The sequence below is a fragment of the Archocentrus centrarchus genome, chromosome 3, assembly GCF_007364275.1.
Source record: "Archocentrus centrarchus isolate MPI-CPG fArcCen1 chromosome 3, fArcCen1, whole genome shotgun sequence".
Classification (NCBI taxonomy): Eukaryota; Metazoa; Chordata; class Actinopteri; order Cichliformes; family Cichlidae; genus Archocentrus; species Archocentrus centrarchus.
Window position 1 is genome coordinate 13,760,496 of NC_044348.1, and position 17,875 is coordinate 13,778,370.

Here is a 17,875-nt window from a genome sequence, read left to right on the forward strand (position 1 = left end):
CCAAAATCTCTGAGAAATCTTTCCAGCATCTTGCTGAATCTGTGTCATGAAGATTTAAGGCCATTCTGAAGGCATTAGGTACTAGCAAAGTGTAGCTAATGAAACACCCAGTGAGTGTATAAAAAGGCTCAGATAACAGACAGAAACATGTATAAGTTGAAAAGCAAAGTTTATCTATACAAATGGTAAGTTGAACCTTTCTGGACAAAAATCTGCTCTGCTTCTTTGATATCCATAAATGCCGGAGAAAGTTTGTTGGTTTCAGAGCGTTTATGAAAGGCTTTTCACCAAAAATTACTGCAGGTAGCAGCTGGAAGCAGCACTGTGAGGTCAGTGAGTCTGAACCTGAGATGAAAGATCCTAAAACACTCCACTGAGTGGCATGAACTACAGAGCCTTGTAATGACTGTCAGTGGACATTACACTGTTCTTTATAGAAAAATATTTATTAGTGTAGCTTTAAATATGCTCAAAATATTTTAAAAGCTTCTTTCAGCTATAATACCTGCACGTCTTATTGAAGTGACGAAGCCAGCTGTCCTCAGTCATGGTTTGTGGTTTTATCGGTATTCTATATTCTGACAGGCTGCTGTTGATGTAGCCCTTCATGCTGGTGCTGTTACTGTAGGCGTACAGGTACACCATACGGGGGATCATGTCAGAGGTGAATGCCATGATGAAAGCCTGGAACAAAAAAGATTCACAAAAGGCTGTTTTTGCAACTTAGTTTCAGGCTGAATTAGATATATTATCTCATGAAGTTTAACCTCGTTTTACATTTGGTGAAAAGAAAAAAACTCACATTGGTGACAACAGACAAAATAGCCACTGCATTTAAGATCTCCTGCCATGCTCCGATGTTTCGAGCCTTGGAAGCCACTGGTCTCCTGAACTGGGTGGTGAACTTCCAAGCGTCCACCCTGATTTCCAGGATGTTGTTGAACAGGGCCAAGAGGGGGGCCAAGGGGAAAGAGGCCACGAAGAGAGTGATGAAGCCAAACTGGATCACTAGGATTACAGGGAGAACAGCCAGTGAGCAGAAGAAGGTTATTAGCAGACATTTCCTGATGAGTGTGGCTTGTAATTTATATTTTCATTTATCAAAGAGAATAGTAAAGTATCTCACCCATCTCTAGGTACTCATAGAACAGGCCCAGCTGGCTGAAGTTCTGCAGAACATGGTCCTGCTCCCATCGACTGTAATGGTTCTCAGGGTTGTGCCGTCCCTTTCTGCTGCTCCACCAGTTACGTATCAACCTAACCAAAAAGCCCATGATGGAAAAATATATGTTAAACTGGTAATGATTAAATAAAGGTAAGACTTTGCACAGAGATTTTCAGAGCGAGGATGGTGACATCATTATACAAAAACTGCAGAATTAGCAGCTGCAGTTCCCTGTGTGATTTTGTGGCATTTTTACAAATACTGTCTTCTGTGATGCCATTTCCATTTATGCTCCATACACTCTCAATTCTGCTAATAATCTTCATTTAAGCTGGAATAGGCAGTAAATCGTTTAGCATAATTTACCAAAATTGCATGACAAGAGAGGAAACTCTCTGCACCTCCTCTGGGTTTTGTTTTCAGGTTTTAGAAAATTGAGCCCATAATGGGAGACTTTTACCAATCAAAGGGTTTTCAGACCAAACAGGTGAGGTGAAGTGAGGTAGTACAAAGAGCAATACAGCAAGTCCACGGTGGGATGTAATGGCGGAGGGGTTTGAGACCTGTGTGACTAAAGAGCTTGCATACGCCTGTGGTCTTCTGATCTGTCTACTTTAGCTTTAAAGTATTTTCTTGGCAGTTTCATCAACACTTCGGAGCTGATCATGGTTTCACAGTTGACCGCATCTCAGTCTTGATGTATCTTATTGCTGATTTTGGACAGAATAGGACAGTCTGGGGAGAGGACAAAGATTTGATTGACTCACGGCAACAGGGCTTCCTGAATGTTCCCCCATAACTGTTTCCCAGCCATCACGATCAACAGCTGTGTGGTCAGCTCTATCAGACAGCCTCCGGGGTCACACTAGGACAGCAAGAGGCTTGTTAAAAGATATAAGAGACTTTTCTGACACAGTTCTTGTTAAAGCTATCCTAAGATAAAGACTATTTCTACAGAAAGAAACAAAAAGAAACAACGCACATATACTATATTTTAAAAATTACCTCCTCATTCCTAAATTTCTTCCATTTGCCAAACATGTACGTGTAGTTTCCTGGATAACCCACAAATTTGCCTTTGAAGAAGGCCACATAGAAGCAGGAGGAGTAGTAGTTGACAAACTGGAACAGAAACATCTTCGTGATCAACCTGTTCTCATATTCCAGGTGAGTTTTTGGTATTTCTGCAGGAAGCAAAGTAGATCATTAATTAGTAGATCAGACAGTAGATCATTTGTTTCAATTCTGTGTGCCAAATCAAATCTCAATACCCATATCAGTGATCCAGATGGCCACCTTCTCATAAAAGAAGTTGAGAATCATGATGATGACAAAGTTGATGCAGGAAGCGGTCACAGAAGTCGCCAGCTGTGGAGTGATCAACCCGCCCACTAGCAGGGTCTTGTTTTCATGGCTGCCGGTCTCTCCTTCATGGTTGCCAATTATACTTGCAAAGGATGCATATACAGCCAGCCTGTATGCTATGACCCCAGTAATACAGGCCAAAATCAGAGAGATCTGTGAAGAGAACACACATGTAGTATAAAGCTGTGACTATTTATGAAATCTCACACATGCAACTTAGGTGAATAATCACTTACCCAGAATAACACAGTGGCTCCAGAGAGGCAGTAGCGAGCACACCTGCTGTGGAGGGGAAGATATGGCTCCATTTCCTGAAAGATAAATTATTGTTATTTCAAGCTCAGATAGGCAACATGGTTTTGATGTCACTGGACCAAAAAAAATATCTGCCTATTATAACTGTTTGAAAAAAGAAGCACCTGTGTGATCTTATTGAGTCTCCTGTTAGTGCATCTGATCTCAAACTCAGGCCGAATTTGAAGCTGTTGCTGCTCCTCCTCAAAGTCCACCAAGTCCCACTCGTACTCCAGTCGGGCCTGGCGCCGCTTCCAGAACTCCAAAAACAGAGTTACTGTCAACATTAGGGAAACAACGTGGCAATCAAAACTGATGTGGGTGTACAATGACAGGCATGTTTCAGCATCCTTCATTTTTTTTATGCCATAACTTTCAAATCTATTTTGCTTTATGCTGCATTAGGTGCAGCATACCAGCAAACAGCCCTACTGCTTTTGCAGGACAGCATAATTGTGCTGGCAATTTTTGGGGTGCGGGGTGGAGGGGTGGGGGTGGGGGGGGGGGGGGGGGGGCTGAGGCAGTTTAGGTAAAGCTGGATGCTTTTTAAGTGTGAAAAGGCTTTAACTGTGAAAATCTGGCCAACAGGAGGGGGGGGTTTGTTGGATCTTCTACACAAGTTAAAAACCAGTAAGAGCAGCACAGACTGACACTTACCCCAAATCCCCATAAATATGGCAAAGAATACGGTCCCCTCATTGTCAAACAGATGGGATTGCTGGAAGAGAGGATATGGAAGAGCATAGGTTCCTTAGAGAAGCACACGAAGTCCCATGCTGGGCACAAACAGGGTTGCATGCTGGTTGCTCAGCAGCATGCAATTTATTTCATCTTTTTGTATGATTAATTGTGGTCAACCTAAAACATATTAGTCAATATCAGAAGAATAATTTAAGGTTTTTTCATTGACTTCTACAGAGCTTTGAGTAAACTGAAACCATATATGTTAATTTTATCAACTATATTGTACACATAAATGTTAGAATTGTGCCTAATTAAGAAATGAAGTGAAATAATTACCCAGGATGAGTGACACGTTGAGTTGAGTGTCCAGAAAGTGCAGTTTTTATCACAAAGAGGACACATCACGATACTGCCCCCTACTTTAGGGTCACATATTTCTTTGCTAAAAGGAAAAAAAAAACCCTACATGAAGAGCTTGTATGTAATTATATACATTCTAAACAGGGCATTTGGTAGTAGTTTAAGCATTAAAGGGACACCACCCAAAAAAACACACATTCATGTTTTCCTCTGGCCTCAAAAGTTGTTTGTCCATCAAGACTTTTTGGTTTGCTTAGTTTGGATGAAAGATGGCTGTAAATGTCTGCCTTCTCTTTTCAAGCTGAGATTGAAGTGTTCTCTCTGTGATAAGCGTGTAACAGGACTTAAATATTCAGTCATTTCCCTCGGCTGTAACGGTAGTTTGCTCAACACTTCTTTGGTCAGTGAATGCAGACAGCGGAAAGCAGGTCATACATGAAATTACTCACAACAAGCGTTGTGCGTTTTTTGAGTAACCAGGTCCTGTTTCCTAGAAGACACTGCAGACTCTGCTGCTGAGTTTTTCAGAAGTATTTTTTGTGTTCACTTAGGACTAAAAACCAGACGGCTTAGGGATTGTGACACCTAGTTTTAGTATATTCAAGAGAAGGTAGACAACTGGTATCACCTGCCATGACAACTGTGTTTTTTATCAATAAAACTACGCTTAAGTTACCGTTTCGTCCTTTGAGTCCTACATTCTGGGTCTTGCCTCACCTGCCGCACAGCAACCCGTGACATGATCAATGGTAGCATGACCCATTCTTTCACAAATGTTTGTAAAGGCAGGCTGTATGGCTAGGCCCTTAATTTTATACACTTGTGGCAATGAGACTGAAAACACCTGAATTCACAGATTTAGAGGTGTGACCCAATCCTTTGGTTCATGTGGTTTATGTAGAATTAGCCAGTTTGAAAGTCCTGCACAGAGCCCTGACATTAACCCCAGCACACACCTTTGGGGTAAGCTAAAAAGCTTATGAGTGTTAAACAGGTAAAATAGTGTAGTTCACTGACTTCACCAGTCCCCTTGTTGGTGAACGTCTGTAACTTTAAATCTTTTAGTATGTCTTCCTCGATGAGTATACAATACGGTTGCTGTTTTTTGGTTTTCTACCAGGTGTACTTACAGTAATAAAGAGACTTTTAAGTGTATAATCTTAGGTGTAGTAAAGTGTTTACTTAGATTTGGCCAGAATGTTGCGATGCCCCCTGGTGGTACTAACCTTGTTATGTTGTCATCATAACTGAGCACTCCATAGGTGAAACAGATAAAGCCCATTACAGCTGCAAAAAAGAGCATCTCTGTGTAGAATCCCAGCCAGGCAAAGTAGATCCCAATCTTTTCCCCATAGTACTTCCTGCAGGCAGACAAACACTTTAATGTCAAGATAATTTAGACATCAGAAGATCCCATTCTTGAAATGTGTGTTTGTTTACTTGATGAGGTTCAGAGGCTGTTCTTTGTAAAAGCAGAGAAACCTCGCCCAGTGCTTGTACAAGTTGTAGCGCTCACTCTCACACTCCGCATTTCTGGCCCTTTTCCAGTACCGACACTGAAAGAAAAAAAGACACAATGCAATAATATGGCCTGCTGAACAAAGCAGACTTGGAAGTTAAAGAAAAAAAAATTGAAATATTTGTTTCTTGAACTGTAAAACTCCTTCCTTAAAGATGAACAATCATTCTCTAAAATGGGTCTTGATCAAATCATGAATTCAACATTTTTCAGGCTAATTTACTACTTCAAAAAAGCCACACAGGTAAAAGCAGCACAAGTAGCATTAAGAGTAAAACTTACTTATACAGGAATGCATTTATGATTGTAATTAATTTGTCATTTGCTACACATAATAAGGATTTTAATGTTGTGTGTGGTGTAGGAAGCATTCATTCTCTGTATTTAAAAGCTGCTTTTTTTTTTTTAAACATCTCTTTATTGATTTTAACAAGAGCAAGAGAATATGTCTATTCATACATGTATACATAAGCATAAATATACCCCCAGACAAAAAAAAAAAAAAAAAGGCAGACCTACCAACAGACCAAGCAAATTTTCTTACCAAATGACCATATTACAAGATCTCTTTCACATGTCGAGTTGGATATGATTTTGGACCAGTAAAAGACAGCCCAGATTGCCCAAAATTTATCAAGCTTGTTCTTAGTAAAGTAGCTGATCTTCTCAAGAGCAAAGTACAAAGACATTCCTTTAATCCACTGTGCAATTCCACATAATGTCTCTTTCTTCCATGAGGTCACAATACAGCGTTTAGCTTCCAAAAAGTAAACATTAAGTAGGGATTTTAGATTATTTGAAATAGCAAATTCTTCCAGATAGATATTCAAGATGCACATTTTAGGATTTAAAGGGACCTCCTTACCAATCATCTGGCCAATCACAGTCAACACAGCCTTCCAAAAGGGTAACACCCAAGGGCATGCCCACATACAATGAAATAAAGATCCATTCTGGTGAGTGCATTTAATGCATGTATCAGGAATATCAGGGTTAAATTGGTGTAATCTAGACGGAGTGATATATTGCCTTGTTAGCCATTTGTACTGTAATAATTTGGAGTCTGAGTTGGCAGATTGAGTATGAGCCAAAGTCCAAGCCTCTGACCACATCTCGTCAGATACAGTTTCTCTCAAATCTGTTCTCCATGCTTGTAAAATACTGATCGAAGATTCCTTACATTTGTCAACAAACAGAGTAAAACAGGGACACCTGTCCTTTACCATATAGGTGCTTCATAGTAATGACTTCTAATGAAGATAAAGAGGGTAGTTCAAGATTATTTTGCTGCTTGGACAAGATAAAACTCCGAACCTGAAGATATTTGTAAAAATGTTTTTTAGGAATGTCGTATTTGTTTTTTAGTTCTTCAAATGGCATTAATACCCCCCCTGTATAAAGATCAGACACCTTAGCTATAGCTTGGTAGAGCAGACCTTAAAACCTGCGTCTGCTCTGCCTGGTCGGAAGTCTATGTTGCCAAAAATGGGTGAAAATTGGGATAGTTGTTGTTTTTCTTCCAAATAATCAAGAGCTTTTTGCCAGATCACCATTGTATTTTTCAGAAAAGGATTTTTTGTTTGCTTGATGAGCTTTCTCTGGTCCGCTGAGTACATGTATAAGTTTATAGGAATGTAAATTAACTGAGACTCGATTGTGACCCATGCTGGGGGCTGGCTGGTAGTGAAATAAAACATAGCTGCTCTAATCTGGGCTGCCCAATAATACCATAATAGGTTGGGTAATTGTAACCCCCCCCCCCCCGTCATATGGCAGATATAACAAGGACAGTCTTATCCTTGAGTGTTTATTATTCCAGATAAAGTTAGAAAAAGCTGCTTTTAACCACGTGTCTTACATCATGAAGTGGGAAGGCGGCCGTGTAGGTCCCATTGCTGAGTAATCGCTTGATTCCCGTCTTGTCTTTATCTTTCTGCCCCTCTTTGTAGTATGAACAACGACCCAGGATGTAGAACACCTATCAGCAAGGAGGAGATTTAACAAGAGATTAAAGGATTTGGATTTATCCTTTCAGCCATTTGATTGATTGATGCAAAACATTTCTAGGGTAATTGGGGTAAACCCACAGAATGATCTGCTTTTATAAATACCAAAATCATTACAAGATTTAAAATTTAGCTTTCAAATACTAACAATTCTGTTTCTTGTGGATGGTGGGAAGAAAGTATCTTTATCCCTGATGAGGAAGAAGTCAGTCTTGGTCTTGTCGAAGTGGTAGGTGAAATAGTCGGGTTCTGGGTTCATGATGTGCTCCGGCAGTCGAAAAGGTCGCGAGAGCCACTCCAGAGGGACATCCTGACCATGAGGAATATCACTCTCCTTGAAGGGAACTTTAACCTTCAAGACATCGGCGTGGGTGGCCAGAACATCCCATGGAGCGTGGATCTTGAGGAAATAAGTCTTTTGGTCTTTGGAGTCCTGGTGGAAGAATGAGTGCATACCAAAATATACAATGTAAGCTTCATTGTAACTGTGGGCCAAGATTTTTGAGACCAGTTTCTTTAAGAACATGTGGCAGTAAAATCATGGCAGTGCAAAATGCACAACCATCCCTTTAAGATCGTTTTCTGCAGAATTTGTTGTGCCTTAACACACAGTCCACTAGGTGGTGCAGGAACTACATGGATCAATTTCTTACTGATTTGTCCTCCGTCTCCAGCTCCAGTCCTGCTTTCTCCAGGTTGGCCTCAAACGCCCTCCTCCTCTCCTGTGGATAAACACACAAACCACAAACACTGGAGCTAAACAGACTCACACCTGTTTTCCTTATTACCTATCCATGACAGCGACATTCAGCCAAACTCATTTCAGACAAGTTTTCCTGCTTATTTTGAGTATTTATGAGTACTCAAACTCTTTAAAGCGGTTTTCTTAAAGCAGGATTCTGATTTAAACTGGTAAAAACACAGATTCAGGGAAAAGGTGACACTTTTAGTGGAAGGAAATGTAACATGCACTGGTGAGCATGTTGATTGTTGGCCTGCAGGACGTTCCATGTGCCTGCTACAGTGGTGCAAAAGTGACCTTCAGTACTAAATGAGAACTGGTCACATGACAATTCAATGATATAATAACACACTTAAAAACAATGTACCTTCATGTGATGCACTTTGAACTAATAAAAATAAAACATGACAAATGCAGACATCAAGCTACAAAAAAACAGGATGACAGTTTAAAAAAAATATTCAAATCAGCTCCAGCTTCACTCCTGGTCAGAGTGAAGCTGGAAATATGGAAATATGACCACACTCATATTTACATATCAAGCACCCCTATGAGCCCTGTGGCGCCAGGTGTGGTCAACATAAGGATGCTTTGTATACGAAACATTTGCAATTCAATAAGTAAATGCACTTCACATAACGTTTATAGAAAACAGCAGTAATACCAGGCACCAAAATAAAACTACAAATTAGCTCAAGAAGAAATCTTACATTTTAACTAAATACTTAGAGGATGCAATCCCCTCTCTATTAGAATTAGCACCTTCAAATCAAAATAAGTTTAAATAGAACACCCTATTAAAGTTAATAGCATTAAGTATATAGCACAAGTCCAGAGTAGACCTGTATAATTAGAAAAAATACAGAGATACTACAACCGTATTTATTTCAGAGGAGATGTTTGATCTCGTACTCTTGATTCAGACCTCTGACTGTGCGGGTTCGGAGAGTGAAAATATAAACATCTTCTCGAGAGTACAAGGGTATTTATAGCACCTCCTTGGAGATCTGGTGTGCTCAATATCAGTGGATCATGGTGATTTTCCACCCTGAAATGCAACCAGGTAGCAGTGGGCCTGTGTCCAGATGCAGCTCCTGTGCTCTGCTACCCTGGATTTTAGTGCTCTGTGTGTTTTTCCTATACATGCTCGACCACACAAACATTTGATGAGACACACAGCATTTGTTGTGTCACTTCACAGTTTTCCTTGTTATCGAGTGGGTGTGTGTGATACTCTGTGTGCATGAACCCCACTGATAATTCCCTACTAGAGGGATAAGGAAAGCATTTTTAAAAGGGACAAGATCCAATTTTACCAGCATTTGTCTCAGGTTTGGAGGTTGTTTGCACATTGCTTTGAGAAAATACTGGAATTTGTTGTGAAGTAGTGAATCAGAGCTCTTATGTGTTCAACTTTTGTGTTATATAAAGCATGTTCAGCAGGGTGTACCATGAAGTCAGATCAAGATCAGGATAGTAACTTTTGCTCAACACATTAAGCTTTTCCAGACCAGGGTTATAATAGTTTTGGATTTTACATTATAGTTTAGTTTTAGTTAGTTTTTATTTTTTTTTCTCTAATTCAGTTAGTTTTAATTAGTTTTCAGAGTGGTTTTGCTCGTTTTTATTAGTTTTTATTTTTGGTTTTATGCTTAGTTTTAGTTAGTTTCAGTATTAGTTTTAGTATTTTCATACTTAATCAGGTACGCTTTAAAGATACCCTTTAAAGAAATAAATTCAGCAACCAACTGTTCACAGACAGCAGAACTACATGCTAAATGTGTGTAATATTAAGGACACACATGAACATCAACAGGGAGAAACTGCTAACAATATGAACTCCAAAACTCGATAAATTCTACAATAAACTCCACAATAAACTTCAGCATCAGTGCAGCAGATTAACAACAGCTACATGTGGTGTTTGACAAAAACAAACTCCTTGAAGGAGTCAAAGCTCAAATCCAGCTGCATCCTGATGTTCTCTCCACCTGATGCTGCTTCTGTTTTGGAGCTAGCTTGGTTAGATGCTCGCTGATTAGACTTGCAGGGTCTTTGCGGCCTATGTAGCCTACGGAAGTGTTCGACCTCATGTCCGCATTTATGCATGTATAGCTGGATTGCGTGTGTTAATTACCTTGTGGTTGTGTGCTGGGGGTTTTTTGGTCCTCGCTCTTTGTGCTCAGTTTTTAGGGTGCAAACATATTTGTCCCTGTTTTTTCACTTTCTTCATTTCTTCACGTCCATTCCCATAGTTTCAGCAGCTCCCTCCAGGAATTTGCTGACATTTGTGAGTCCTTATATTGATGCTTTGATTATTAGTCCTGATTGTTATTATCTGACTGATAAAGTAGCCGGAAACGCACAAGGACTAAACACAACGTTGTGGGCTGCGTTGACCCGACGAGTAGTCACGTTTCTCTGGAGGTGCAGGCCGGGTTGCCTTGTAGGATGAGAGCGGTTTCCGTAGCTGCCTTGTGTGCGCTTCTCAGGTCTACTTTGATGTTGGTGTTTTTTTTCCTGACTAAGAAGTGTTCCGTACATCATCCACAACATCATCCACAACAAGACACTCGCTGCTATCTGTGCTATCATAGTAAAAAAAAAAAAAAAAACACCACATGGGACTCTCTGAGGAGCAGCGCGGTGTGCGCACGCACGCACATGCGCACCCATTTGCCCGACGGCGTTCCGAGCTTAAACTCGGAGAGAGGAAAAAAATGATTTCATATCAATCCACAAGACTTTTGAAAAAATAACAATATCTATAATTTCAGTTAGTTTTAGTTAGTTTTGTAAACTCACAATTCAGTTTTAGTTAGTTGTCGTTTCTTCCTTTTAATTTTAGTTTTTATTTATTTCAGTTAACGACAATGTTTTTTCAATTTCAGTTTTCGTTATTTCGTTCGTTTTCGTTAACTATAATAACCCTGTTCCAGACTGGATTATGTTTTAGTTTTCAGCTGGAAGCGCCACATTTTCTCTATTTCTTTATTGCCAGTATCCTGTAAGTGCCATAGAGATTCTCTACTGTACTCTACTATATGTTTTATAAATGTAACCAGTAGAGCTAAACACCACTGAGTAAAGCCCAGATGATGATGCCAAAAATGTATAATGTAAGTTTGGTCCTTACCTGCTGCCAAGTCAATTTTTTTTGTTTTTTTTTACACTGCTGGATTTGCAGCTACTAAAACACAGATCAGTTATATCTGCAAGATATTTATCACCTGAATACACTGAGCAACCTTTAATGTTTAAGTATGCAGTTTAAAGTGTCAGTGCTCTAAAGTGCTGCTTCATGTTAGAGATAAACAGCAGCACAGAGAACACGCAGATAACATAAAATCATTAATCTATTTAGACCTCTGTGCACTTATGACGATCAAATCAATGGATTAACACATTTCTGCAGCATCACTCTCTTGTCTTGTTTGCAGCGTTGCATCTTGCTATCATACTTTTTTATATTCTTTATAGATCTCTATCACAAGTTCCTCTGATAATGTGTCTGATTGGAGGAGAAAGTGTTCAGTTGATCCATTTTGTGCATAAAAGAATGTCTGACCATGTTGAACCTGCTTCATAGTAAAATCCCTCAGGTGACCACTCCTTTGTTTTTTAATAGCTTTGTATCTATGGGAATTTTGTATTACTTTTTCTAGTTTTCTGCTACTATTCCTCCCCCGACACACACACACACACACACACACACACACACACACACACACACACACACACACACACACACACACACACACACACACACACACACACACACACACACACATTATTTTTTTACTACTTGGGGACAGCAAAATCAATCTGTGAGCAAAATACCATATAGAAATAGCAGCTGCATTTTGATTTTGACAGCAGGCACTCTCTTTACTTCGAACTTTTGTATCTGAAGCAACTGTAGGTCAAATTTTTACTCCTTTAAACTCTGTTTTTGGCCTCTCAAAGCTCCTTAAGGATATATCTGTCTCTTAATGTTCACCGACTGCTCTGTGTCCAGAACTGCTCCCAGTTTTACTTTGCGGGGCACTATAAAACTAATTTAATCTATCCACTCTATAACACCCCCCAAATACATCTACAATGTAACCAAAAGAAGTCTCTGAGACTTGAATATCACTTTTTGCCAAGATTCCTGTAATGGACCTGCAGAGCGATGGCTGTGATGAATAATGCAAAGTTGATGATGACCAGTTAAGTGTCTGAAATCTTGATTCATTGCTGACTAGACTACCGAGTGTCCGCTGTAAGGATGCGTCATGGCTTGCAGCTGTATGACACTACCCCTTCTTGAGTGCTTGAAAAGAAGGCAACTGGTCTTCTTTAGGTTCATGAAGACATTTCACCTTTCACCCTCAACAGCTCCCGTGATGGTGGGGTGGGACCATGTCTTACAGAGGTTTCACACCTTCGCCTTGCTTCGTATATTGGCTCATGGGACGACTCACATGATTAATAGTGGGGGTTTCCAGTTACAAACATAATATGTTCACAGAAAAGGGGCTGAATCTCATTTCCTCTTTACAGGATCATGGATTCCTGTTCTGCTCAGAAATTGTGTAATAGTGTAAGCTGGCAGCATTTTAAAATGCTGAATAGGCAAGTGACAAGAACTTGTCACTTACCTGTTTCTTTTCTCCGTCTTTCTCATCCACATAAGACAGCACAAAGTCTATTCTTCGTACTCCGTCCCTGAAGAACACGGTGTCTTTGTTTGGTTGAAGCTTGTCTGTCTGCCGGAGAAACAACCACAAAGTAGAGCTTTTAGCTGTGAGACATAGCGGGAAGCCAAAGCAAACAGACACGCAGCACAACACATACCGACAAACAAATTCAAATGAGAGTCTCGAGGACAGACGTGACTGATTCAGGCCTGCACTAATGGATAAAACTGGATATATATATATATAAAGAAGAGGGATTATACATGCAGTTTACTTTCACATGACATCTACTTCTCAGCACATGGGATTGGACTGAAAAGTATTTCAAGAGAACGCTTTTTGGGTAGAAACACTTTAAGAACTACAGACTATTATACTGATCTGACCAGGGCGCTGAGTGCCAAGTTGCCGCAGCAGTTTACTGCACTCCACCCAACTTTTTTCTTTTTTTATCAGACCCTAACATCCACTAACAGGCATTCCTCTAAAGGAGTGTGACTCAGCTTGTTATATTCAGGGTGCAATTTGTGGTAAAAAAAAAAATACTCTGAACCCCGTTAGCATATTTTACTGCTGTCAATGTCACATTTATAGAATAATTATAAATTCAACTAAACAAGTTCACTTACTTAAACACACAAGCACAGTGTTTACAAAAAACTTGTTTTTTTGAATGAAATTAACATGTGAAGTATTCTCAGTCTCCTGTTTTCCTCTTCAGGCCATCCAGTCAAACATAACAAGACAAACGGTTCAACATGCCAGATTTAAATCCTCCTTCCCCTATTTGGTCAGCTGTGCCTTTTAACTTCAATATTAAATTAAACTTCGACAGCACAAAATGATTGTGAAACTGATAAACTGTCATGTAGAAAAAAACAGTACATCTTCTTTCAATGTGAAAGTTTTACAAATCAGTACATAATAAAAAAAAAAATCAACTGGTCTTCAGCAGACTCTTAAATTATTTAAATTCATCACACCATGTCACTGTTTATTTAACAACTATTTAAAAACTAAACCAAAATGCTAAAAGCCAGAGTGGCTGAATTTGAACTAAACTATGAAAGAATCTCAAAATGCAACAGCACAAAATATTGTCAATTTAAAAAATTTTTAAAAATCTTCTGCTTAAGAAAACAGTCTGCTTGGTGACTTTTTCTGCTGTGCTGTGGAGTATTATCTGCAGCGTCTCACCCCTCTTTAACCCACATCTGCAAATCTCCAAACAGGGAATTAGGCAACTTTCTCACGCTTACTGAGGTCAGCAGCAGACTCTCACAGTTTGAGAGTAATAAATATATCTGAAAGTAGCTTGGCTCTGTCACGTGTTTTACAGCATCTCAGACTGCAGGCTCTGACTTGTGACTGATGCAGTGAATGACAGTCAGGTGAGGGCTGAACTTTTCACACTGTAGTGTGGCTGCTCGTCTCTATCAACCCACCAAAGTAGAAGCACCGTTACTTGCAGAGCCAACAGACAGTGTATGCAATTTTTTAAAGAGATGCCCTCTATGACTGCAGGATGTTTCAGACAGCAGCACCCGTCATCCTGCAAATTCATCTTTGTAGGGATGTCAACAATCAGTCAAGTGGTTGACACACAGCAGGAATATTTCTGGGATTTTTTTTGTGAGTCTCCTGATGCTCTGAATCTGGTCAGTTTCTGTTTAATTTAGTTAACAGTAGTTTTTACTGTGAAACGGGGGTGCTTAGTGGCTTAATGATCATCCCTCTCCCCTACTTTGTGAGATCGCTGCTGTCACATTATCACAGCGCTGAAGGTGAAAGTCAGTTTCTGATTAGACTGTTGTTTGCACTGCAGACTGTTTCAGATGCAGCGCTAAAAAACAGAGGGAGGATTAAAAAAAATTAGCCGAAGCTGGAACATATGAGGGGAAAAAAATACAGTTATTTGCAGATCAGCAGTAATTAGAAGGTGTTCCATGTTCATGCACTGAGTCATGCATGTCACAAATATACCATAATTTTTGTTATCAATAAGATGGATAGTTCATCTGAAGAATGACCTCATTATATCACTAAAAACCAAACACTGACAACAGGTTCCTACATCAGCAGCGGCAGTCTATTTCAGTCTCACTCTTTGATACCCGGGTATCTCATGTCTCAACAATCAGAGGGGTGAGTCACCAAAGGGTCATCAAAGATTATAAAATTACAGCCAACACTGACATAAACAATCTTGTTGGCTACAAAGCAAATAACACAAATAACAAAAGGCAGCTCTATTAACTGTTAATGGAAATCTTATTTTGGACCGTAAACAAATACTACTTGGATTTAAAAGGTAATTCACAATCTACACAAAAATGCTCTTGATTTATGCTTGTTTGGTTTCAGTAGAGAAATAAGAAGCGGCAGCCGACATCCAAATGGTTGCAGCTCTTGTCGTCATTGTGAAGTTGTTAAGCAATGAGCAGCAATTCAATGCAGCCAGTATGTACAGTATTAAATAAAGGAGGCATAACACATTTATCAGTGTTTGTGGGCACATTTGTTTACTTTTGAAAAAAAAAGGAAAGGAAAAAAAAGCTTTTCCTCGTCCTGAACCACCGAACTGACCAGCTCCTCTCATACAACTAGCAAAAAACGGCTTAGCTTCAGTCATCATTCCCAAAATATCTCACTTTTTCTTTGACAGCTGACGGTGAATGTGTTGAAATGCTTACAGACACACCAGAACTTACTTCTCTATGTCCAGGCAGTGATGTCCTTTGGGATAAAGATCCATTTCCGCTGCTTTCATCTGAAAAATAAATGAAGAAAAGAATAAATTGCACATCCAGGCACAAAAATTATGCAGCTTATTAAAAAAAAGTTCAGTACAAGTGAATGCCGTACCAATACTGTTCATGTTTCAGAATTCAGTCTTTGTATGTAATTAATCATAGCACAGCATAGTTATTATCTAACTATTATTGGGGGTTGTAATTGAAGCAGTCTAATACCCATCCATTCATCCATTTTGCTCCAATCCATTTCAGGGTCACAGGGTAAAAACTGGGGTACATCCTGGACAGGACTAACACAGAGACACAGTTAACCTAACACACACGTCTTTGGATTGTGGGAGGAAGCCAGAGTACCTGAAGAGAAGCCACATAGGCACATGGAAATCATGCAAAGTCCACACAGAAAGGCCCCACAATCCCAAGACTTTTTGCTGCTCCATCGTGCTGCCCGGTTGAAAAACTAAATTTTCTTTTTTAATTATATATTTGTGCATGTCAGCAAATGGATGCCTCATGTAGGTCTTTATGGTCTTGTTGGTTACAGTAGCTCAGGCTACTGCAGGCTGAAGGATTAGCAGCACCTGAACTCAAACAGGTCACCAAGGGACAGGTAGCTGGTTGAACTGAATTATGCTTAAAAATGGACACGCTTACAAATTTGCAGATTTTATTCAATAAATCTTCTTAACATTGACTTCTTAAACATCTGCTTCACCTTTTTGTTTACACCCACACCCAGTGAGGGGAAACAATAGTCCTAAAAATAACATCTTCAGTGACAGGATGTACTTAGCTAAAGCAGTTTCATTAATGTTGATTGCAGGAAAAATCAAAGCTTACACATAACAAGAACATTCCTTTAAGAAGAATCAGCTGCCAAATAATTGTTACGGCTGCACATGCATCTCACTTTAACAAGGGCCAGTAAAAAGTCTACAGGCAATCTTGGGAGATACAGACCATCACGACATTGGAGAAACACAAAGGCCAAATCACACATACACACTTGTTCAATGGCACACCACATTCCAGCAGAGGCTCTCTGGCCCTGCGTGGCAGAGGGAATGTGCTCATGTTGCATTGCTCTGCTTGCTGCCTGCTCCCCTATTATTCCTGAATGGTGGGAAAGCGGCACTTCCTGTGGGGGAGGCTGCATGACGAAAACATTAGTGAGAGGGAGGAGCTGGACACTGGGGTCGCTGTTGTACCACAGGGTCCAGCCTGCTCCAAAAAGAAACACACACACAGCACACAAAGAACACAAAACGCTCCCGTCTCCCTCAGCTTAAACTGAGCCACACAGGCAGAAATCTTTCATTAGATAGGAGGGTCTGACAGGCAGCAATGAGAGCCAGTGGCAGAGGTACTCCATGTGGAAGCTCAGTGATAGTCCCGGAGAGGCACTGGTAATCAAAATCCGGCACATCAGCCAGTGTATAAGAATCCACGGGGATCTATAAAGGTCAAATTACACCATGACTTTCCATTAACCTTATAGGAGCTGTTTCCCCCCCTTCTTTCCTATTTTGTCTCACTTTTTTTGGTCCACCTCCAACCATGCACAGCCATCCAGAGGTATCACAGCCTGGCTTGAGCAAACAAAGGCAAAAGTCCAGCAGTGAGTTCTACAGAGCGACAGAGTGGAACAAAACACAGAGAAGCTTTCCTTCTGTGAAACAGAGCAGCAGGCACTCTTACTGAAACAGATGGTCATAAATGTGTCCTCACTGGAAATTACTACTATGTATTTAAGTAAGAATGTATTATAGTCACGCAAAATTGAATACTAGGACCACTGACTCCTTTATTTATGTTTTCTAACCTGCTTTCAACCCATTTAACCCAATTACACTTTTCCTGCTATCTCTTTACAGTAGCAGAGATAGTCTGCTGTCAGCATGAGCACTAAAAAGTATGCTAATAAACTCATGAAACTAACTTGTGAATTATTTTTAACTGTCTCCAAAAGATTTGTGTCACAAATGATCATCTGCTGCTGGCTATTGATCCTGATATAACCCAACAGAAATAATTCAAAGCAGTGAGTAACATGACTGAGATCCACCTGAGAGATGTGCTGTTTTTATCTAGTGATTACAATTCATAAAATTTTGTGAATGCCTCAACTCACGGGCACTGCGCTGCAGGTAGCTGGAAATAGATCTGCGTAAACTCATCAGAGTGGTTATCTGTGTGAGACGTAGCCAAGAACACGATCAACTGTTGTCTTTTACTAAATGACTTGATTTTATCCAGAGACATGTACTGTACTGGTGTTCAGACAGAGCAGAGGGAAGCAAAA

The 17,875-nt window shown here is 39.9% G+C and overlaps 1 protein-coding gene across 2 annotated transcripts in view; it reads right to left on the reverse strand.

The window, feature by feature from the left end:
- Window positions 1–17,875, reverse strand: part of ano5b (anoctamin 5b) — a 35,025-nt gene that overhangs the window by 3,089 nt on the left and 14,061 nt on the right. For both annotated transcript variants that reach the window (XM_030758580.1, XM_030758572.1), the window contains 17 exons: window positions 15,529–15,587; window positions 12,779–12,886; window positions 8,047–8,115; window positions 7,542–7,826; window positions 7,246–7,365; window positions 5,309–5,424; window positions 5,095–5,229; window positions 3,845–3,950; window positions 3,482–3,542; window positions 2,950–3,101; window positions 2,767–2,841; window positions 2,437–2,683; window positions 2,171–2,349; window positions 1,933–2,030; window positions 1,127–1,257; window positions 803–1,008; window positions 506–684 (listed from right to left, as the gene is read on the reverse strand). In XM_030758580.1, coding sequence (XP_030614440.1) covers window positions 506–684; window positions 803–1,008; window positions 1,127–1,257; window positions 1,933–2,030; window positions 2,171–2,349; window positions 2,437–2,683; window positions 2,767–2,841; window positions 2,950–3,101; window positions 3,482–3,542; window positions 3,845–3,950; window positions 5,095–5,229; window positions 5,309–5,424; window positions 7,246–7,365; window positions 7,542–7,826; window positions 8,047–8,115; window positions 12,779–12,886; window positions 15,529–15,587 — 2,326 coding nt within the window. The remainder of the gene's footprint in view (window positions 1–505; window positions 685–802; window positions 1,009–1,126; window positions 1,258–1,932; window positions 2,031–2,170; window positions 2,350–2,436; window positions 2,684–2,766; window positions 2,842–2,949; window positions 3,102–3,481; window positions 3,543–3,844; window positions 3,951–5,094; window positions 5,230–5,308; window positions 5,425–7,245; window positions 7,366–7,541; window positions 7,827–8,046; window positions 8,116–12,778; window positions 12,887–15,528; window positions 15,588–17,875) is intronic.